Source organism: Rhinoraja longicauda, chromosome 25 (genome assembly GCF_053455715.1).
Source record: "Rhinoraja longicauda isolate Sanriku21f chromosome 25, sRhiLon1.1, whole genome shotgun sequence".
Classification (NCBI taxonomy): Eukaryota; Metazoa; Chordata; class Chondrichthyes; order Rajiformes; family Arhynchobatidae; genus Rhinoraja; species Rhinoraja longicauda.
Genome location: NC_135977.1, coordinates 5,017,999 through 5,040,533, shown reverse-complemented (window position 1 = coordinate 5,040,533; position 22,535 = coordinate 5,017,999). Strand labels below are relative to the sequence as shown.

The following is a 22,535-nucleotide window of genomic DNA, read 5'->3' as shown; positions in this document are numbered from 1 at the left end:
CCAGGGTTCGATCCTGACCTCGGGTGCTGCCCGTACGGAGTTTGCACGTTATCCCTGTGACCGCGTGCTCCGGTTTCCACCCACATCCCAAAGACGTGGAGGTTTGTTGGTCGTCGGGCTCTGTAAATTGCCACTAGTGCGTGTAGGGAGTGGATGCAAAAGTGGGTTAACATGGAACTAATGAAAACGGGTGATCGATGGTCAGCACGGACTCGGTGGGCCGAAGGGCCTGCTTCCATGTCGTATCTCCAAACTAAACTAAAATCTGAGCAGGCGGGTTAGTAGGTTAATTGCCCCTCCGTAAATCGCTTCTAGTGTGTGGGGAATGGATGCGAAAGTGAGGTAACATTAGGGGTTGCCAACTATCTCACTCCCAAATAAGGGACAAGGTAACGTCACCGCCCAGCGCCCCACGTGACCTCACCCAGCCAGCGGCCACGTGCTCCCGCTCCACCAATGGCGGCCGCCCGGGCCGGGAGATGGGTTGCTATGCAACCTCCGTTAGGCAGCGCCCAGGCCTCCGGGCCTACATTGTCCGGACCTACACTGTCCAGACCTACATCGTCTGGACCTACAGCACCTCCCAGGCCTACAGCACCCCCACCCCCACCGGGCCTACCAAGCACAAGAGCGGTCCCATACGAGACAAACAATTTAGCCCAAAATACGGGATGTCCCGGCTAATACGGGACAGTTGGCAACCCTAGGTAACATAGAACTGGTGTGAATGAGTATAAGAAAATAACTGCAGATGCTGGTACAAATCGATTTATTCACAAAATGCTGGAGTAACTCAGCGGGTCAGGCAGCATCTCGGGAGAGAAGGAATGGGTGACGTTTCGGGTCGAGACCCTTCTTCAGACTGGTGTGAATGAGTAATTGATATCTGGCATGGACACGGTGGGCCGAAGGGCCTGTTTCCATGCTGTATCTCTAAAAATAAAAGCATCCAGCCTGCTCTGTTGAAAACCTGCGACCGAGATTCAATTAAAGCTTCACTACAGTTTAGTTTAGTTTAATTTAGTGTGGAAGCAGGCCCTTCGGCCCACCGAGTCCGCACCAACCAGCAATCCCCGCACACTTACATCGAAACATAGAAAGTAGGTGCAGGAGTAGGTCATTCGGCACTTGGAGCCAGCACCGCCATTCAATATGATCACGGGTGACCATCCAATATCAGTACCCCGTTCCTGCTTTCTCCCCATACCCCTTGATTCCGTTAGTCCGAAGAGCTAAATCTCACTCTCTCTTGAATATATTGCACTTACACCATCCTACACACACTAGGGACAATTTACATTTATACCAATCCAATTAACCTACACGCCTGTATGTCTTTGGAGCTGCTGCCTCACAGCGCCGGAGACCTGGGTTTGATCCTGACCTCTTTTTTTTTTTTTAATATATAAAAGTTTTATTCCAAAGAAAAACATACAAACATACTAAGCAAAATGTGATCAAACAAAAGCCGCCTGTATCGGCAGTTTACAAATTAAACAATTATCACATTAAAATCCCGCCATCTCTGTCAACAATACATTCAACCCCCCGCGGCGACCAGCGTTCCCGGAAGGCCTCCATAGTCCCCGTGGACACCGCGTGTTCCCTCTCCAGGGACACGCGGGCACGGACGTAAGCCCGGAACAGGGGTAGGCAGCCGACTTCTGTGAGGCCGTCGACTGCCCGCTGCCTGGACCCGCGGATGGCCATCTTGGCCAGGCCCAGGAGCAGACCGACAGGGAGACCCTCTCCTCCCTCCTGACCCTCCCCCCTCTGTACCGGGTGCCCAAAAATTAAAAGCGTAGGGCTAAAATGGAGCCAGAACTTGAGGAGCAGCCCCTTCAGATACTGGAACAGGGGCTGTAACCTCACGCACTCTGTATACAAATGGTACACGGTCTCCTCCTCACCGCAGAAGCGACAGGCGGCAGACGAGACCGTGAACCGGCTCAAGTACCTGTTACAGGCTATAGCCTTATGCAACACTCTCCACCCCAGGTCCCCGATGTAAAGCGGGAGGACCCCCTTATAGAGAGACCTCCACTGGGGACCGCTCCCGCCGTCAGGTGGTAACACGGACCGCCAGGGCGTGTCCGGACGGAAGACGAGAGCGAGGAAGTGGAGAGTGTGCAGGAGCAGCCTGTACAAAACGCGCCTCTCCGCGTCACGGAACGGCACGCTGGGCATCTGGGAAAGGCGGCTCATATTGCGTGGGGCCGGCTCTCGGGAAGGGACCCGTGCCGTGGGCCCAATGAGCAATTCCGACGGAGCGGGGGTAAGCCCAGTCGGAATCGCTCCACGCACACACCTCTCCTCGACACCCACCGTGACAGGGTGAGGACCGGCCCCCCTCACAACCACAGCACCCCCCTCCCCCTGAGGAGCAGCGCCCTGGCTGAAGGTGACCAAATTCCTGGCTCTCAGGAGATCACGGTAAAAACCAGGCAACTCCCGCCTAGCGCGCTGACTCATGCCCGCTACCGGGAGCCGTGATCCCTCCTGGAGGCAGCGTCCCTGGCAGAAAAAGTACGTGGCCAGCGAGTGCCATCTGGGAGGGCACTCGGAGTACACGTACCTCCGCAAGGTCCTGAGTCGGAGGGCTGCCACCTGAGTGCGGACGCAGACCAGCGCCTGACCGCCCTCCTCCAACGGGAGACTCAGAACCCCAGCAGAGACCCAGTGGTTCCTCTCACCCCAGAAGAAGTTAACTAACCTCCTCTGTATCATGGCGATGAAACGAGAGGACGGGACCAGAGTGGCCAGCCGGTACCACAGCAGAGAGGCCACCAGCTGGTTTATGACCAAAGCCCTACCCCGATATGATAACACACCAAGGAGGCCTGACCAGCGCCCCACACGGGCGACCACCTTCGCCTCCAACTCCTGCCAATTCGCCTGCCAAGCCCCCTCAGTGGGACTCAGGTAGATCCCCAGATAGAGGAGGTGCGTGGTGCTCCACGCAAAAACTGCCATCTCCTCCGGCAGGGAGTCTACCTGCCACTGACCCACCAAGAGCCCAGCACACTTCCCCCAGTTGATCCTGGCGGAGGATGCGGCTGAGAACACCCGCTGGCACTCACGCATCCTCCGCAGGTCAACCGGGTCGGTGAACATTAGTAACACATCGTCGGCGTAGGCCGAGAGAACCACCTCCACCCCCGGCCCCGGCAAATCCAAACCTGCCAGCCGCCTCCGTAGGAGGCACAGGAATGGCTCCACACAGAGGGAATAAAGCTGGCCGGACATGGGGCATCCCTGACGAACCCCCCTCCCAAAGTGAATGGGAGCCAACAAAGAGCCATTGACCTTGACCAGGCACTCTGCAGCAGCGTATAGGAGCCGGACCCGGGCCACAAAATGGGGTCCGAATCCAAACGCCCGCAGAGTCCCGAGAAGGTAGTCGTGTCCCACCCGGTCAAACGCCTTCTCCTGGTCAAGGGAGAGAAAGGCAACGGACTGACCAGCCCTCTGGCACAGATGGATCAGGTCCCGGACCAGATGGATATTGTCCTGGATGGACCAGCCCGGGACTGTGTAGGACTGGTCAGGGTGGATCACATGGGACAGCACGGGCCCCAGGCGATTGGCCAATGCCCGTGCAAAGACTTTGTAACCCGTACTGAGAAGAGAGACCGGGCGCCAGTTCTTCAAGAGGCGGAGATCGCCCTTCTTGGGTAGCAGGACGACGACTGCCCTGCGCCATGAGAAGGGCATCTCCCCGGTCGCCAGGCTCTCCCCCAACACCTTCACATAGTCGCCCCCCAGGACACCCCAGAAGGCTCGAAGAAACTCCACAGTCAGCCCATCCAGCCCCGGAGACTTGCCCCTACTGAGCTGGTGCAGGGCACCAGTCAACTCCTCCAGAGTTAGGGGATCATCGAGGCGCTCAGCCACCTCCCTGCACACTACGGGTAAGCCCTCCCACAGCACCCCTTGTGCCTCCCCACTAGATGTTTCCTCGGAGAACAGAGTGTCATAGAACGACCAAACTGAGGCACCGATCCTCTCCGGATCCGTGACGGAGGAGCCATCGTCCGCAAGCAACTCGACAACCTGCTTGCGGGCACCTCGGCACTTTTCCAGGGAGAAGAAAAAGGGGGAGGCGCGGTCCAGATCGTGCAACATCTGGACTCGCGACCTCACATACGCGCCCCGGGACCTCCTCAGCTGCAAGTCCCTCAGTGCCCCTTTCTTCTCCTGGTACTCCTCCCACTCACACGATTCCCCCTCCGTCTGACCCAGGCGAGACTCCGAGTCGAGCAACTCTCTCTCAAGCCGTCCGATCTCGGAGTCCCGCCCCTTGGTCGACCCCCTCGTGTAGTCCTGGCAAAACAGACGGACGTAAGCCTTCCCTACATCCCACCACTGCCTTAGGGAAGGGAAACGCCCCTGCCTTTCCCTCCACTCCGCCCAGAACTGCTTGAATGAGTCCCGGAACCGGCGCTCCTCCAGCAGCCGGTTGTTGAAGTGCCAGTACGCGGACCCTGCCCGTGTGCGCGTCGGGATAAAGTCCACTCGCACCAGGCAGTGGTCCGAGCACGGCTCCAACCGCATGGAGGCTGCCGAGACACAGGACACATAAGCCTTAGACACATATACACGGTCAATACGGGAACCACCCCCCTTAAACCTGTATGAGAAGGCGCCGGAGTTGGGATGGAAATTCCTCCAAGCATCTACTAGCTCAAAATAATCCACCAACTCCCTTAATGTCTTGACCGCTGCCGGATCGCGCTGAATGCCAGAGCGATCTCTCGCCTCAAGGGTACAATTAAAATCACCCCCCAGGAAAACACACTCCCCCCGATCGATGGTGTTCAACAGCGCGGTCACTTCTTGTGTTAACCGCGTCTGCATAGCACCGCTCTTGGGGGCGTACACATTAATAAAATGTAACGGCACGCCATCCAGGCGCACGGCCAGATACAACAACCGGCCTGGTACAATGTCCTGCACCTTGACAATCTCCGGCTGGAAAGATGGGGCCAACAGGAAGGCCACTCCACTCGAGATGGAGGTGAGATGGCTGATGTAGACCCCCCCTTCCCACTCCAGGAGCCAGGTGGGCTCGTCACTAGTCACAGTGTGTGTTTCCTGCAGGAAGCTCACCGCGTACCTCCCGTCCCTCAGCACCGAGAGATGGTGAAACCTACGGAGAGACTCCCTGGCCCCATTAATATTCAGGCTGGCTATAGTGAGCTTCATTTTGAAAGCGCACAAGAACTTTTACCAGCCCCCCTTGACGGAATGGAGCCTCCCCGAGCCCTCTGCCCTTTCTTTAGGGACTTAAAAAGCTCTTGGAGCTGGCGCCGCTCATTTTTCAATACACCTGCCAAGTTCCCCTCCTCCTGAAGGATGGCATAAATGGACTGCAAGGGTACCGTCAGGTCCGACCAGCGGTCAACAGCCAGATCTGCCTTATTCCTCTTCCCTCTGCTGTCCTTCAGAAACTTCCGGAGTTCCCAGATATCAACAAGCCGAGACACGGGGCTGCGGGTGGGACAGTCCATCAACTCACTGTCGCTGGACTCCACGTCCCCCTCCTCCTCCCACTCAATGTCTGAGCCCGAGTCTGGATAGTTCTGACTCCCAGCCGCCTCGCTCACCCCTCCCTGTGAGGTGGGCGGGTCGGCCACATCACCCGGTCCCTCCTCCGTCACCATCCCACCCCCAGGATCAGTGACGGGGGCAGGTACCGGTACCTCTAACTGTGGCAAGCTGCCTGGTAAATGGCCAGGCTCCTGCACACCCCCACTGCCTTCTGTAACCGGATTGGGGGCAGTGATGTTGGAGGAAGTCTCCGGGGCGGGCAGTGAGAGGGTACGTCTGGAGTCCGACCGAAGGACACGATCCGAAACGACCATGTCCTCCTTCGCACCCAGGGCACCCGGCCCAGCACCGTCACCCAGAGAGTCCCCGTCCCCCACCACCAGGGGAACCACCTCGCTCTGGCCCTCAGGGGGCGATGTTCCCGGAGTCTCCCCTGCTCCCTCAGCCGATGGGGCAGCACACCCCTCAATAGGACTGGTAGCCTCAATGGGGAGCATGGGCTGGGGACCCACCCCCACACTCAAGTCCCCCCCATCAATCTTCCCCTGGTCACCCTCTAAGCCAGCGGACGCAATCCCTGGGGGAACAGCCCCCTGGGGTAGTGTGTCACCACTCTCAGGTGGTCCCTGCACTACAGAGGCATCCTCCTGCCCAGAGGAAGCATGTACTGGGTACTCTGCCTCAACAGGGGAGAAACACCTCCCTTCAGGTCACCCCTGACCTTCAGGGCCGTTCTCCGTGTCAGAGGACCCGTGCCTCCTCCTCTTATAACCACTAGCGTGCGGTGGTACAGTCAGCTCCATTGCTGAAGCCTGTTCCTCCGCCCCGCCATCTACCTGCTCATCCTCTCCAGCCTTCAGACCCTCAGGCTCAGAGGCGAGCTCGATAATATCTACTGCCGGGGGACCCTCAATAAGGTGACCTTCTGCCTGGCGTCCCGCTTGAACGTTCTTCTTCTTCCATTTAACTTTTTTACTCTTCTGTCTCTCCCAGCGCCCCTCATCCACCCCCCACCCTGCACCGGCATCCTCCGCCACAGGTACGGGACATGGGGGTGGTGGGGGAATGGAGGTTGGGGGCAAGGGAGCAAAGTCATCACGGGCCACCGTGGTAGAACCAGCAGCCCCAGATGGGCCAGCACTGCCTTTCTGGGCCACCTTGGTGGAGCTGGCAGCCTGGTGCTTGGGACAATTCCTGCGGAAATGCCCCACCTCTTTGCATGCATGGCAGCGTGCTTGGCCCGTGTTCCAAAACACGCGATAGCAGAATCCTTCCCATTCAACCTCAAAACTCCCCTCCATATCAATCCCCTGTGCCAGCTGTATGTACACGCGGCGATTGAACGTTAATACATGCTGCATTTCGGGATCATCCAACCTATGCAACAGTTTGGTGGGCCCAGACCGCACCTCCCCCAGCTTAGTTACATGTGGGAGCAGGAGCGCGTCCGGAACATAAGGGGGAACGTTGGACAGCATGACCGGCAGCACGGGCCGTCCCCATGGGTCCACCGCCATGTAAATCCCAGCCACCGTGATCCCCCTTTCCAATGCAGTAGCCACCGACTGCTCAGTCTTTAGGATGACAACAGCCTTCCCACTGACCACCGCGCCTGCGATTATGGCCTTCTTGCCAACAGTCTCCCCCAGCGCGGTTAGCACAGCCTTGAAGGTAATGTTGCCCTGCAAGGTCACTTTCACCCCGTGTATACGCCCCAACAACTCATGGCCCTTAGTCACGGAGACTGCCGACTGTACGGCAGCTGCATAATTCTTGGGGGCCGCCATCTTTAGGGCGTGGAGCAAAACAAAACGTCTCCGTTTTTTATAAGTCAAAGCAGTCTTTCTGCTGTTGCTGCACCTCCACGCATTTGCAGCAGTTTAAAGTCGTGAAGGCTTTCCTGGCAAAGCAACAGAAAGCAGTCTCCTCCTGATAAGATAGGGAAAAGTCCGTGCCAATCCTCCCGTCGTAGAAAATGGAGCTTCCGGAGGCTTCTTCCCCAGGTCTCGGTCGCCCTCCCGGCTTCAACGAAAATCCAATGCACTGTTGCCGTACTTACCCGGCACACCTGGACCGGGCAAAGTCGGTGTGGGAGGGAGCTTTCCGATGCTACAGACCACAAACACCGCTCTAGACTCAGCTCCCACCAGTTCAAGTGCAACTTGGCCTTCCGCCAGCCACTGCCGCTCCTACGACTTTCAGAAAACACGAACAAATCCTCCCCAATTAGAGGACTCTTTCAACAAAGAGAGTCTCTGCTTTCCGACAGAAGTCCAAAAAGCAAATTCTGACTGCTTTCGTTTGTCCTCGCCAAACAAATCCTTCGAAAATAATCAAATCCTCACAGCCAGCGCCACACACCCACGTCCGATCCTGACCTCGGGTGCTGTCCGTGTGTGGAGTTTGCACGCTCTCCCAGTGACCGCGTGGGTTTTCTACGCGTGCCCCGGTTTCCTCCCACATCCCAAAGATGTGCAGGTTTACAGGTTAATTGGCCCCTCTGTAAATTGCCCCAAGTGTGTCGGAAGTGGATGTGAGAGAGGGATGATATAGAACGAGTGAATGGTGTACGGGGTAGTCGCGGGCCGGCGCGGACTCGGTGGGCCGAAGGGCCTGTTTCTGCGCGGTATCTCTAAACTAAACTAGCGTACTGGGTAATTGCGGGTGGGCGCGGACTCGGTGGGCTGAAGGGCCTGTTTTCCGCGCTGTATCTCTAAACTAGCGTACAGGGTAATCGCGGGCTGGCGCGGTCTCGGTGGGCCGAAGGGCCTGTTTCTGCGCGGTATCTCTAAACTAGAGTACAGGGTAATCGCGGGTCGGCGCGGACTCGGTGGGCTGAAGGGCCTGTTTTCCGCGCTGTATCTCTAACGTCTAAAGACGATGGACATGTGAGCAGGGATCTCACGTGCCTCTAGTCTTCCCTCTATGTCTCGCATGCATCTCGTGCAAGAGAGCTTTAGAAGGTGGTGTGATTTCTGCTTTAATGTTTCACCTCCGACTAATTTAAGTGATGTTTAATCTGTCGCCGTGGAGCAAACCTGTGAATCTTTTCATGTTGATTTGGCAGCTGTAATTTGGTGGAGGTTGTGCAGCACTGTGTGTGTTTTGGTACTGAATGCTCATTACTCCTGAGAGTGTTTCAAATTAAGATTCCACTCACTTCAGGAAATGGATGAATATTTCCCCTTTACTCGTCAGACTGCAAAAACATCAGTCAGCATTCCCTTCCGAATCCTTGTTTAGTTCAGTTTAGTTTAGAGAAACAGCGCGGAAACGGGCCCTCCGGCCCACCGAGTCCGCGCCGACCAGCGATCCCCCCACACTAACACTACCCTACACGCACCGGGGACAATTTACAATTTGAATGTAGCCAATTAGCCTACAAACCTTCACGTCTGTGGAGTGTGGGAGGAAACCGGAGCACCCGGAGAAAACCCACGCAGGTCATAGGGAGAACCTAGAAGCTCCGCACAGACAGCGCCCGTGGTCAGGATCGAACCCGGGTCTCTGGCGCTGTGAGGCAGCAACTCTACCGCTGCGCCACCGTGCCGTTTTAGGGTTGGCGAGCTTGCATGATAGTTCAGGGGCGGCACGGTGGCGCAGCGGTAGAGTTGGAGTTTGTACATTCTCCCCGTGGATTTTCTCTGAGATCTTCGGTTTCCTCCCACACTCCAAAGACATACGGGTTTGTAGGTTAATTGGCTTGGTAAATGTGAAAATTGTCCCTAGTGGGTGTTGGAAAGTGTTAGTGTGCGGGGATCGCTGGTCGGCGCGGACCCGGTGGGCTAAAAGGGACTGTTTCCGCGCTCTATCTCTAAACTAAACTAAACTAAACTAAAAACTAATAGTATTTGGGCTTTTTTCTGAATTCCGCGAGGGTGGTTGTATGGCCTATATTCTCTGCGGTAGTACAGTTACAATAGACATCACGCAACAATACATAACTTGTTGACTGGTACGGGTGACAGAGCGTTACGGGGAGAAGGCAGGAGAATGGGGTTGAGAGGGAAAGATAGATCTGCCACGATTGAATGGCAGAGTCGCCTCGATGGGCCGAATGGCCAAATTCTGCTCCTAGAACTTATGAAACTAAGCACGCAACTCGTGCAGCGGTGGGATATTGGACAGTTTCCAAAATTCCTACATCTCCTTCGAACAATCCAAGTCTGGCCAGTTGTGGGTAAAACCCTCTAATCCAGGCATCATTCCGGTAAACCTCTTAGTGTAGTTTAGAGATACAACATGGAAACAGGCCTGTTGATGCCGACCAGCGATCCCCGTACACTAACACTGTCATACACACACTTGAGAAGATTTACAGTTTTTACCGAAGCCAATTATCCTACAAGCCTGTAGGAAAAAAACTGCAGATGCTGGTTTAAATCGAAGGGAGACACAAAATGCTGGAGTAACTCAGTGGGTCAGGCAGCATCTCGGGAGAGAAGGAATGGGTGGCGTTTTGGGTCTTAAAGGTAGCGGAGTCAAGGGATATGGGGTGAAGGCAGGAACGGGGTACTGATTGTGGATGATCAGCCATGATGACCGTGAAAGGCGGTGCTGGCTCGAAGGGCCGAATGGCCTACTCCTGTAACTATTGTTTATTGTGTCGAGACCCTTCGTCTGAAGAAGGGTCTCGACCCGAAGCGTCACCCATTCCTTTTCTCCTGAGATGCTGCCTGACCCACTGAGTTACTCCAGCATTTTGTGTCTACCTTTACCCTACAAGCCAGTACATCTTTGGAGTGTGGGAGGAAAACCGGAGCACCTGGAGAAAACCCACGCAGGTCACGGGGAGAATGGTGCAAACTCCATACAGACAGCACCCATAGTCAGGATCGAACCCGGATCTCTGGCGCTGTAAGGCAAATTGGCGTCTGTAAATTGTAAATTGACCCTAGTTTGGGTGATCGCTGGTTGGCGTGGACACGGTGGGCCACAGGCCTGTTTCCACGCTGTATCTCTGAAGTCACGCATCTCTCTTCAGTCGTGAATCGAAATAATTTTTGAGATTGGGTGGCCGCAACACATCCTGTCAGTGTGTCTCAGCTAAACACAGGGCAAAATCAGATGAAAATCATCTTGTCAGAATTGTTATTACAACTCTGAAGACTTTCATAAACACTTCAAATGTCAGCGGGGCCTCAGCGATGACCTGTTGCCAGCTTTGTCAGAGCCTTGGTGAAAGAAAATCAGATCCACAACACTGTTATCATAGAGTCATACAGCGTGGAAACAGGCCCTTCGGCCCAACTTGCCCACACCGACCGACATGTCTCATCTACATTGGTCCCACCTGCCTGCGTTTGGCCCATATCCCTCCAAACCTACCCTATCCATGTACTTGTCCAAATGTTTTTTTTAAAGGATTTGATAGTACCTGCCTCCACTACCTCCTCCAGAAGCTCGTTCCATGTACCCACCACCCTTTATGTGAAAAAAGTTGCCCCTCAGGTTCCTGTTAAATTTAGTTTTGTTTCGTTTAGAGATACTGTGCAGAAACAGGCCCACCGAGACCGCAGCAACCAGCGATCCCCACACATTAACACTACCCTACACACACCGGGGACAAGTTACACTTATACCAAGTCAACTTACCTACATACCTGTACATCTTTAAATCTTACACCCCTCACCTTTCACCACGTTCGATCTGTACGGAGTTTGCACGTTCTCCCCGTGACCGCGTGGGTTTTCTCCGGGCGCGACGGTTTCCCCCCACACTCCAAAGAAGTGCGGGTTTGTAGGTTAAATGGCTTCGGTAAACTTTGTAAATCGTCCCCAGTGTGTGTGGGATAGCGCTAGTATACGGGGTTTTTTATTCACAAAATGCTGGAGTAACTCAGCAGGTCAGGCAGCATTTCAGGAGAGAAGGAATGGGTGACGTTTCGGGTCGAGACCCTTCTTCAGACTGATGTCGGGGGGGGGGGGGCGGGACAAAGGAAGGATATAGGTGGAGACAGGAAGATAGAGGGAGATCTGGGAAGGGGGAGGGGAAGAGAGGGACAGAGGAACTATCTAAAGTTGGAGAAGTCAATATTCATACCGCTGGGCTGCAAGCTGCCCAGGCGAAATATGAGGTGCTGTTCCTCCAATTTCCGGTGGGCCTCACTATGGCACTGGAGGAGGCCCATGACCTAAAGGTCAGACTGGGAGTGGGAGGGGGAGTTGAAGTGCTCAGCCACCGGGAGATCAGGTTGGTTAAGGCGGACTGAGCGAAGGTGTTGAGCGAAGCGATCGCCGGGCCTGCGTTTGGTTTCGCCGATGTAAAGATGTTGACATGTAGAGCAGCGGATACAATAGATGAGGTTGGAGGAGGTGCAGGTGAACCTCTGTCTCACCTGGAAAGACTGTTTGGGTCCTTGGATGGAGTTGAGGGGCAAGGTAAAGGGACAGGTGTTGCATCTCCTGCGGTTTCAGGGGAATGTGCCCGTAGGTGGTTTGGGTAGGAAGGGACGAGTGGACCAGGGAGTTATGGAGGGAACGGTCTCTGCGGAACACAGAAAGGGGAGGAGATTGGAAGATGTGGCCAGTGGTGGGGTCCCGTTGTAGGTGACGGAAATGTTGGCGGATGATTTGTTGGATACTCTTCTCTCCTGAGATGCTGCCTGACCTGCTGATTTACTCCAGAATTTTGTGAATAAATACCTTCGATTTGTACCAGCATCTGCAGTTATTTTCTTACACTTAGTATACGGGGTGTGGACTGGGTGGGCCGGAGGGCATGTTTCCACGCTGTACCTCTAAACTAAGCTATGCTAAACTCAACTCAACTAAATTAAACTAAACTAAACTAAATTAAACTGAACTGAACGAAGGTTTGTGGTGTTGACTGCATTTCTGCTCTCTCCCGCCTGGCCACAGTGATAACCAGTCCAGCGTGGGATCGCTTCTGACCAATGATCGTAGCGGCTCGACGAGATCGTGGCTGGGGTCGTCCGCGGGTCGTTCGCCCACGTCAGGGCCTAGCGTCGCTGGAAGCCTGGCGCGAGGATCGGCAGCCGATAGTGCCAGCCTCCTGAGTTACAGGTCAGTCCCAGTAGTCTCTCCTCTCTCTCCGACTTTAGAAACAGCAACCAGGCACACTTATGCCTCCCCTTGTTTAAGCGGCAGCACGGCAGCGCAGTGGGTAGAGTTGCCGCCTCACGGCGCCAGGTTCGATCCTGACCACGGGCGCTTTCTGCATGGAGTTTGCACGTTCTCCCCGTGACCTGCGTGGGTTTTCTCCGGGATCTCCAGTTTCCTCCCGCGCTCCAAAGACACATTTGTAGGCTAATTGGCTTCAGTAAAATTGTAAACTGTCCCTAGAATATATAATTTAGTAGTGCTAATGTGTGGGGATCGCTGGTCGGCGCGGACTCGGTGGACCGAAGGGCCTGTTTCCGCGCTATATCTCTAAAGTCTAAAGTAGATACTAGCAATGGAGGCCTGTCCAGAAGGGTTTAGTTTAGTTAATACACACAGAAAACTCAGCGGGTCAGGCAGCATCTCTGGAGAGAAGGAATAGGTGACGTTTCGGGTCGAGACCCTTCCTCGGACCGAGAGTCAGGGGAAAGGGAAATGAGAGATAAAGACAGTGATGTAGAGAGATATAGAACAAATAAATGTAAGATATGTAAACAGTAACGATGATTAAGGAAAGGTTGAGCCCACAATGGTCCATTGTTGGCAGTGGGTTAGGTGATAGTTTAGATCAGTTTAGTTTATTGTCACATATGCCGAGGTACAGTGAAAAGCTATCTGTTGCATGCCATCCAGTCAGTGTAAAAAGGTTGCCCCTCAGGTTCCTAATAAATCTTTTCCCCCTCTGGTCCTTGACTCCCCTATTCTGGGTAAAAGCCTGTGTGTTTTTTTCCCGATCTATTCCTCTCATGGTTTTGTACACCTCTATTAGATCACCCCTCATCCTCCTGCGCTCCAAGGAATAGAGTCCCAGCCTGCTCAACCTCGCCCTGTAGCTCAGGCCCTCTAGTCCTGACAACATCCTCGTAAATCTTCTCTGCGCCCTTTCCAGCTTGACAACATCAACCCTATCTGTGTGTCTCAGCATTCTGACTGACTTATCCAAAGAGTAATATTAAAAGGACTGTCTAATTCTCCACTCATTTTTCTGCATGGTTTAATTTACTGTAGAGATACAGCGCGGAAACAGGCCCTTCGGCCCACCTAGTCCGCACCGACCAGCGATCCCCGCACACTAACACTATCCTGCGCGCACTAGGGACAATTTACATTTCTACCAAGCCAATTAACCTACAAAGTTGGGCGTCTGTGGAGTGTGGGAGGAAACCGAAGATCACGGAGAAAACCCACGCAGGTCACGGGGAGAACGTACAGACAGCAGCCGTAGTCAGAATCGAGCCGGGGTCTCAGGCGCTGTGAGGCAGCAACTCTACCGCTGCGCCACCGTGCTGCCCACGGTGCTGCTCTGTTTATCTGTGTCCAAATCCAAGCTTGATTCCTCCAATATTTCCTAATCCTCCAGCATGCAAAGCTTCGGCGTATGATCAAGATTCAGTCTAATTAGTTCCCTGAAGGATTTTACACAACTCAGCCTTGTCTCGCTCGCCTGCTTTCCAAATTCTTCAAACTCTCGTACCCGTGGATATTAATGGAAAACAGAGTTTTACATGAGGACCTGGGCTTAAGGTGAAGGGGAAAAGATTTCATAGCAATCTGAGGGCTTGATCTATAGGGAGAGGTTGAGTAGGCCGTGTCTCTTGGAACGCAGGAGGATGAGGGGTGACCTTAGAGGGTTACAAAATCATGAGGGGAATAGATCAGGTAGACACACAGTGTCTCTTGCCCAGGGTAGGTGAATCGAGGACCAGAGGACATAGGTTTAGGGTGAGGTGGGAAAGATTTAATAGGAATCTGAGGGGTAACTTTTTCACACAGTGGCGGGCGTATGGAACAAGCTGCCAGTGGAGGTAGTTGAGGCTGGGCCTATCCCAACGTTTAAGAAGCAAACAGGTACGTGGATAGGACAGGTTTGGAGGGATATGGACCAAACGCGGGCAGGTGGGACTTGTGCAGGTGGGACATGTTGGCCTGTATGGGCAAGTTGGGCCAAATGGCCTGTTTCCACACTGTATGACTCTGTGAAGAATTCAAAGTGATTTAAAATCCTTTACAGCCGCGGAAGTGCCTTCTACAGGCAATCCCTTTGGTGGTATAGAAACGTCGCGACTAGTTTGTACCCAGGCAAGAGTGAAGAGATAATTGGCCCTGTGATTTGTATTGCTGATGGTTAACTGGACTGCACGGTGGCACAGCGGTCGAGCTGCTGCCTCACAGCGCCAGAGACCCAGCTTCCATTCCTGATCACGAGTGCTGTCTGAACAGAATTCACCCAGTGACCTGCATGGGTTTTCTCCGGGTGCCCTGGATTCCTCCCGTGTTGCAATGACGTGCAGGTTTGTTGGTTAATTGGTTTCTGTAAATTGTCCATAGTTTTACAGCGCGGAAACAGGCCCTTCGGCCCACTGAGTCCGTGCCGACCAGCGATCACCCCCTACACTGACACTATCCTACACACACTTGGGACAATTTACAATTTTTACCAAAGCCAATTAACCTACAAACCTGCACGTCTTTGGAGTGTGGGAGGAAACCGGAGCACCCGGAGAAAACCCACGCAGGTCACGGGGAGAGCGTGCAAACTCCGTACAGACATCACCCGAGGACAGGATGGAACCCGGGTCTCTGGCGCTGTGAGGCAGCAACTCTACCACTGTGCCCTAGTGTGTGTAGGATAGAACTAGAGGATTGGTGATTGCTGGTCAGAGGATTGTAGGTTAATTGGCTTGGTGTATGTATAAATTGTCTCTAGTGTGTGTGTGGGGATCGCTGGTCGGCACGGACACGGTGGGCCGAAGGGCCTGTTTCTGTGCTGTATCTCTGAACCAAACTAGACTAAACCTCCTGGGCCCGATGCTACTGTATAAGATAGGTGTGAGGAGTTGCAATTTTTTGGAAGTCAAAAGATAAGTTCCCATTCCAGATTCCGGGAGGATTTGTCCCATTATAAAATAAATAATTTGGTCGAGTTTGCAGCAATCTAATCTCTCGTGCTCGAATCCAGTTCCAAAATGGCACAGACGGCAGACGTGGGAGATGAGTTATTGTGCTCAGCACAAGAGCTTCCCCAGAGTCAGGGCTGGAAATCGTAAACCTCCCCAACACCTGCCTGGTGCGACTCCAGTCCATCTCCCTTGAGAGTCAGCGCGACAAGCTTCTGAAGATTAGTCTCCAGCATCTTCAGCCAGACAAAGCACATTGCCTCCTTGGTCTTCAGGGGGATAAGGCTTTATAAGGCACTGGTCTTGCCACATTTGGAGTATTGTGAGCAGTTTTGGGCCCCATGTCTGAGGAAGGAATTGTTGACTTTGGAGAGGGTTTAGTTTAGTTTAGTTTAGAGATACAGCACGGAAACAGGCCCTTCGGCCCCCCGAGTCCACGCCGACCAGCGATCCCCGCACACTAACACCATCCCACACACACTAGGTACAATTTACAATTATACCAAGTATACAAACCCAAGCCAATTAACCGACAAACCTGCACGTCTTAGGAATGTGGGAGGAAACCGAAGTTTTCGGAGAAAACCCACGCGGGTCACGGGGAGAACGTACAAACTCCGTACAGACAGCACCCGTGGTCGGGATCGAACCCGGGTCTCCGGCGCTACAAGCGCTGTCAGGCAGCAACTCTACCGCTGCGCCACCGTGCTGCCCAGAGGAAATGGCCCTTGGGTCTAGAGGAAATGTACCTAGGGATGACAGGGTTGACGCATGAAGAGTGTTTGATGGCTCTGGGCCTGTACTCGCTGGAGTTTAGATGGATGAGAGGGGGAATCTCAGTGAAACCTACCGAGTAATAAAAGGCCTCAATGGAGTGGATGTGGAGAAGATGTTTACAGAGGTGGGAGAGTTCAGGACCAGAGGGCACAGCATCAGAATAAACGGCAGTACCTTTAGAATGGAGATGAGGAGGAATTTCTTAACCAGATGGCGGTGAATCTGTGGAATTCATTGGCACAGATGGCGGTGGAGGCCAAGTCAATGGGTATTGTTAAAGTGGAGATTGATTAGTGAAGGCTTCAAAGGTTACGGGGAGAAGGCAGGAGAATGGGGTTGAGGGGGGAAATTAGATCATCCATGATCGAATGGTGGAGTAGACCTGATGGGTCGAATGGCCTAATTCTTCTCCTATCACTTATGATCTTATGAACTCCAGCTTTCAAATATTGGTCATGGAGTCATTTAGCATTGGAACAACATGTCCATGCCAACCAAGACACGCCATCTTAGCTGTTCCCATTCGCCCACATTCGGCCCTTAACCTTTCTTATCCATGTACCTGTCCAAATGTCTTTTAAAAATTGTTACTATACCTGACTCAGCTCAATCCATTTATCCACCAGCCTCTGTGAAAAAATGACCCTCCAGGTTTCCATTAAATCTTTCCTCTCTCAGCGCAAACCTACATCCTCTAGCTTTGTTTGGTTTAGTTTAGAGATACAACGCAGAAACAGACCCTTCGGCACACCGAGTCCACGCCCAGCCAGCGACCCCCCGCACACTAACACTATCCCACACACACCAGGGACAATTTACCGTTTTAACCGAAGCCACTTAACCTACAGACCCGCACGTCTTTAGAATGTGGGAGGAACCGGAGAAAACCCACGCGGTCACGGGGAGAACGTGCAAACTCCGTACAGACAGCACAAGTAGTCGGGAACGAAAACCTGGGTCGCTGGCGCTGTGAGGCAGCAACTCTACCGCTGCGCCACCGTGCCGCCTCACGTCCTATCCCGGGGAAAAGATTCTACGCTTTCACCGGATCTAATCCCTTCACGAGGGATATGGAGAACATGTGAATTTGTGGAATTCTCTGCCACAGAGGGCAGTGGAGGCCAAATCACTGGATGGATTTAAGAGAGAGTTAGATAGAGCTCTGGGGGCGAGTGGAATCGAGGGATATGGATGGGGAGAAGGCAGGCACGGGGTACTGATTATGGATGATCAGCCATGATCATAATGAATGGCGGTGCTGGCTCGAAGGGCCGAATGGCCTCCTCCTGCACCTATTTTCTATGTTTCAATGCAGGCAGATAGCACTTGGTCTTCGCATCGTGCTCGGCACTGACATTGTGGGCCCTCCTGGGCTGTTCTGTGTTCTATGTTTTAACGCCATGTGTTCTCTGTGTCTTGTCCTCCCCTCAGGTCAGTGAGGAGTGAGATGGATCAAGGCAACAGCAGACCTGGCTCTTTGATGAGCGGGTCCAGCCTCAGAAGCCGAGACTTTGCAGAGAGTCCCGAGCAGTCCGCGGGAAGTAGAAGAAGGAGACCTCCTCCTCCTGCTTCGGAAGAGGGGAGGTGTCCGAGCTCCTCGGTGGCTCTGTCCGAGTTCCTGGAGGAGCTGAGGAGGAAGCGAGCGGGCGAGAGAGACCAGCTTGGCTTCCCGAAGATGATGATGATGGAGGAGGGGGGGGAGGAGAAGGAGAGTTCCACGGCCCTGCCCATCTACCAGACCGCGGGCATGTCGTCCCTCAGGATGCGTCGGGCCGTGGAAGACGACGGTGACGACCCTCTCCTGAGGCTGGAGACCCGGAGCCTCTGCTCCCTGGGGGGCCGCGGGGGCGCGGGCTTGGTGCGATCGTCCAGCCTGCGTTCCCTGACCGCGGCCGGGGGAGCCGTTGACGTTGGGCGGGGAGCCGTTGGCGTCCGGGGGGGAGCCGTTGACGTCGGACGGGGAGCCATTGACATCCATGGGGGAGCCGTTGACGTTGGGCGGGGAGCCGTTGACATCCGCGGGGGAGCCGTTGACGTCGGGCGGGGAGCCGTTGACGTCGGGCGGGGAGCCGTTGACGTCGGGCGGGGAGCCGTTGACGTCGGGCGGGGAGCCGTTGACGTCGGGCAGGGAGCCGTTGACGTCGGCAAGGCGTTGGGCCTCCCCCCGAGGATGAGGCCCCCGCGCCGGTGGCTGGAGCTGGAAGAAGACGTCGACGTCCTCCTCGCGGGCGAGCCCATGGTGTTCAAAAGCAAGCGGTTCGGCCCCCTCCCCGGCGAGGCGGGCCCGGCGGCCATCCCGAGCCTCAGCTACCAGCGGCGGGGCGACGGCGACGGCGACGACATTCTCCCCGCCATCCGGAGGTCCCAGCAGAGCGCGGTGCCACACAACACACCCCAGGCCCAGGCCCAGGCCATCCCGGGGCAACTCGGTCTCACAAGCCCGCCTTCCAAAGAAGTGGACTCGGCCCCCTCGTCGAGAAAGACAATGGTGGTGCGGCCCCGCTCCTCCACGAGAGACAGGGGGGAGACCCCCGACAACGACGACGGCAACAACCCCCCCTCGGACTCCGACTCCTCTTCAGCAGGCTCAACCGTGTCGTACAAGAGCGCGGACAGCGTCAAGAACCGTCCCGGGGCGCCGCGGCCCAGAGACAGCGACCAGGCGGCGGTGGGAAACGAAGCGGGCCTGGAGAACGGCCAGCCGTCGAGGCAAGGGGTGGAGGGGAAACCAGAAACCACCAATGACATCAACTCCGTCATGATGAAGTACCTGAAAAAGCCAGACCAAGAGTAAAGTAAAAGTAAGTCTCCGTCCCAGTGCACAAAAACACAGCGGGACGGGCAGCATCTCTGGAGGAGAAGGGATGGGTGACGTTTATATCACAACTCTCTGACTGAAAAAGTTTTTCCTCATCTCCGTCCTAAATGGCCTACCCCTTATTCTTAAACTGTGGCCCCTGGTTCTGGACTCCCCCAACATTGGGAACATGTTTCCTGCCTCTAACGTGTCCAACCCCTTAATAATCTTATATGTTTCGATAAGATCCCCTCTCATCCTTCTAAATTCCAGTGTATACAAGCCTAGTCGCTCCAGTCTTTCAACATACAACAGTCCCGCCATTCCGGGAATTAATTTAGTAAACCTATACTGCACGCCCTCATGCCCTTCGAGCCAGCACCGCCATTCATTGTGATCATGGCTGATCGTCCACAATCAGTAACCCGTGCCTGCCTTCTCCCCATATCCCTTGATTCCACTAGCCCCTAGAGCTCTATCTAACTCTCTCTTAAATCCATCCAGTGATTTGGCCTCCACTGCCCTCTGTGGCAGAGAATTCCACAAATTCACAACTCTCCGGGTGAAAAAGTTTTTTCTCACCTGAGTTTTAAATGGTCTCACCTTTATTCTAAGACTGTGTGTGGCCCCTGGTTCTGGACTCGCCCAACATTGGGAACATTTTTCCTGCATCCAGCTTGTCCAGTCCTTTTATCATTTTATATGTTTCTATAAGATCCCCTCTCATCCTTCTAAACTCCAGGGAATACAAGCCTAAGTTTCGGGTCAAGACCCTTCTTTTCTTCAGACCGAGAGTCAGGGGAGGGGGTGGTTACAGAGACGGAATGTAGTCGGAGACAGTAAGACTGGTGGGAGAACTGGGAAGGGGGAGGGGATGGAGAGAGAGGGCTACTTGAAGTTGGAGAAGTCAATGTTCATACCGCTGGGGTGTGAGCTGCTGTTCCTCCAATTTGCACTGGGCCTCACTCTGACAATGGAGGAGGCCCAGGACAGAAAGGTCAGTGTGGGAGTGGGAGAGGGGAGTTAAAGTGTTGAGCAACCGGGAGATCAGGTGGGTTTAGGCGGAGGTGCTCAGCGAATCCCTTAACAGGCGGAGGTGTCGGAAAAGGAGTTCGAAGTTAGAAAAGGCCTGTGCTACAGGGAGAAGTCGAGCAGGCTCGGACATTATTACTCGGAGTGCAGGAGGATGAAGGGGTATCTTATCGAGGTATGGAAAAGCATGAGAGGAATAGATCAATTTACCAAGCGTAGGGGAATCAAGAACCATAGACCCTTCTGAAGAAGGGTCCGAAACGTCACCCATTCCTTCACTCCCGAGATGCTGCCTGACCTGCTGAGTTACTCCAGCATTTTGTGAATAAATACCTTCGATTTGTACCAGCATCTGCAGTTAGTTTCTTATACCAAAGGACGTAGGTTTACAGTGAGGGGAAGACAGATTTAGAAGCCCCCAGTGTGTAGGGAGTGAATGCAAAAGTGGGATATCATAGAACTATTGTGAATGGTTGATTGATGATCAGTGTGGGCCGAAGGGCCTGTTTCAATGCTGTATCTCTAAACTAAATGAAACGTTTAAACTTTGCCCCTCTCACCTTAAAGCCACGCCCTCAAGTCTTTGATAGTTCCACCCTCATAAGACAAAGATGCAGAATTAGGCCATTCGACCCATCGAGTCTACGCTGCCATTCGATCATGGCTGATCTATTCTCCCCTCCCAACCCCATTTAAACTGTTCAACACCTCCCCCTTCTGACGTGGGGTAGACTGAGACTGACTTCCCCCCCCCCCCTCTCCGATCTTTGCCCATCCCCCAATCCTTTCCACTCGTCACTTTAATTTCATGTATTTTGTGTTTTTATGACTGTCGGCAGATCAAGTTCCCTCCTGTGATAAATAAAGTTCTTTAGATTTAGTTTAGAGATACAACGCAGAGACAGGCCCTTTCGGCCCACCGGGTCCGTGCCGACCAGCGATCTCCGCACACTAACACTATCCTACACCCACTAGGGACAATTTTTACATTTACCCAGCCAATTAACCTACAAACCTGTACGTCTTTGGAGTGTGGGAGGAAACCGAAGATCTCGGAGAAAACCCACGCAGGTCACGGGGAGAACGTACAAACTCCGTACAGACGGCGCCCGTAGTCGGGATCAAACCCGAGTCTCCGGCGCTGCATTTGCTGTAAGGCAGCAACTGTACCGCTGCGCCACCCGATTCTGTGGTATCGTATCGTATCGTATTCTCCTGCGTATATTTCCCCGGGGCCCGTACTAATCAAGGGGGGGGGGGGACCCCTGACTGAGGAGCTTTACTGACTGCAACTCTGAACGTTCTTTCCAGAATCTGTAAACTACACCTCCTGGTCCTACAGCAGCCCGAAGCTTTGTACAATGAAAACCCGGATGGACGAGTGGAGCCGGAATGGGAAAGGGATGTCCTGAGTGTTCGGTCACGAAGGACGGAGAGAAAACTGGGTGCACAAGCAAGGGGTACACAACAGCACCAATTGAAAATGATGGCGCTCCGCGTCACGCTTGTAACGGAATTAAAACATCAAACTCGTGTCCGTCTGTTTGCGTCCACCATCTTTTGTAAACATGGCGCGGTGAGGTAGTTGAGGCAAATACTATTGCAACGTTTAAGAAACGTCTTGGGCGGTCACGGTGGCACAGCGGTAGAGTTGCTGCCTTACAGCGAATGCAGCGCCGGAGACTCGGGTTCGATCCTGACTACGGGCGCCGTCTGTAAGGAGTTTGTACGTTCTACCCTTGGCCTGCGTGGGTTTTCTCCGAGATCTTCGGTTTCCTCCTGTACTCCAAAGACGTGCAGGTTTGTAGGTTAATTGGCTTGGTAAATGTAAAGAAAAAATTGTCCCGAGTGGGTATAGGATAATGTTAGTGTGCGGGGATCGCTGGTCGGCGCGGACCCGGTGGGCCGAAGGGCCTGTTTCCACGCTGTATCTCTAAACTAAACTAAACTAAACCAAACATTTGGACAGGTTCATGGATAGGACAGGTTTAGTGGGATATGGGCCAAACAAAGGCAGGTGGGACTAGTGTGGATGGGGCATGTTGGTCAGCGTGGGCAAGTTGGGCCAAAGGGCCTGCTTCCACACTGCAAGACTCTGACTCTATAAGTCTATGGAAGGAAAATTGGCCTTCAACAGGTGAGATGCTGGCAGATTTAGTTACATTGGTCGACAATGGCTCTCAGGGAGGTGAATGGAACAGCCATGCACAGCCACTTAACTCAAACAAAGAGGGGGCATGGCTGTGTTCTGCAGCTGCGGCTCACCGGCAGTCTCTCTGTTTGTTTTTTTGTTTTTTTGTCTATTGTCATCGTTTAATGTACGTTTTTTGAATTTTTAACTCTGTGTATGTGGGGGGGTG

The 22,535-nt window shown here is 53.8% G+C and overlaps 1 protein-coding gene across 1 annotated transcript in view; it reads left to right on the top strand.

The window, feature by feature from the left end:
• Positions 1–21,646, top strand: part of myo18b (myosin XVIIIB) — a 204,322-nt gene extending 182,676 nt beyond the window's left edge. The window contains 3 exon segments of the mRNA XM_078421838.1: positions 12,412–12,576; positions 17,778–19,147; positions 21,487–21,646. Of these exon segments, the coding sequence (XP_078277964.1) occupies positions 12,412–12,576; positions 17,778–19,140 (1,528 nt within the window). The 3' untranslated portion in view covers positions 19,141–19,147; positions 21,487–21,646.
• Positions 21,647–22,535: the final 889 nt, after the last annotated feature.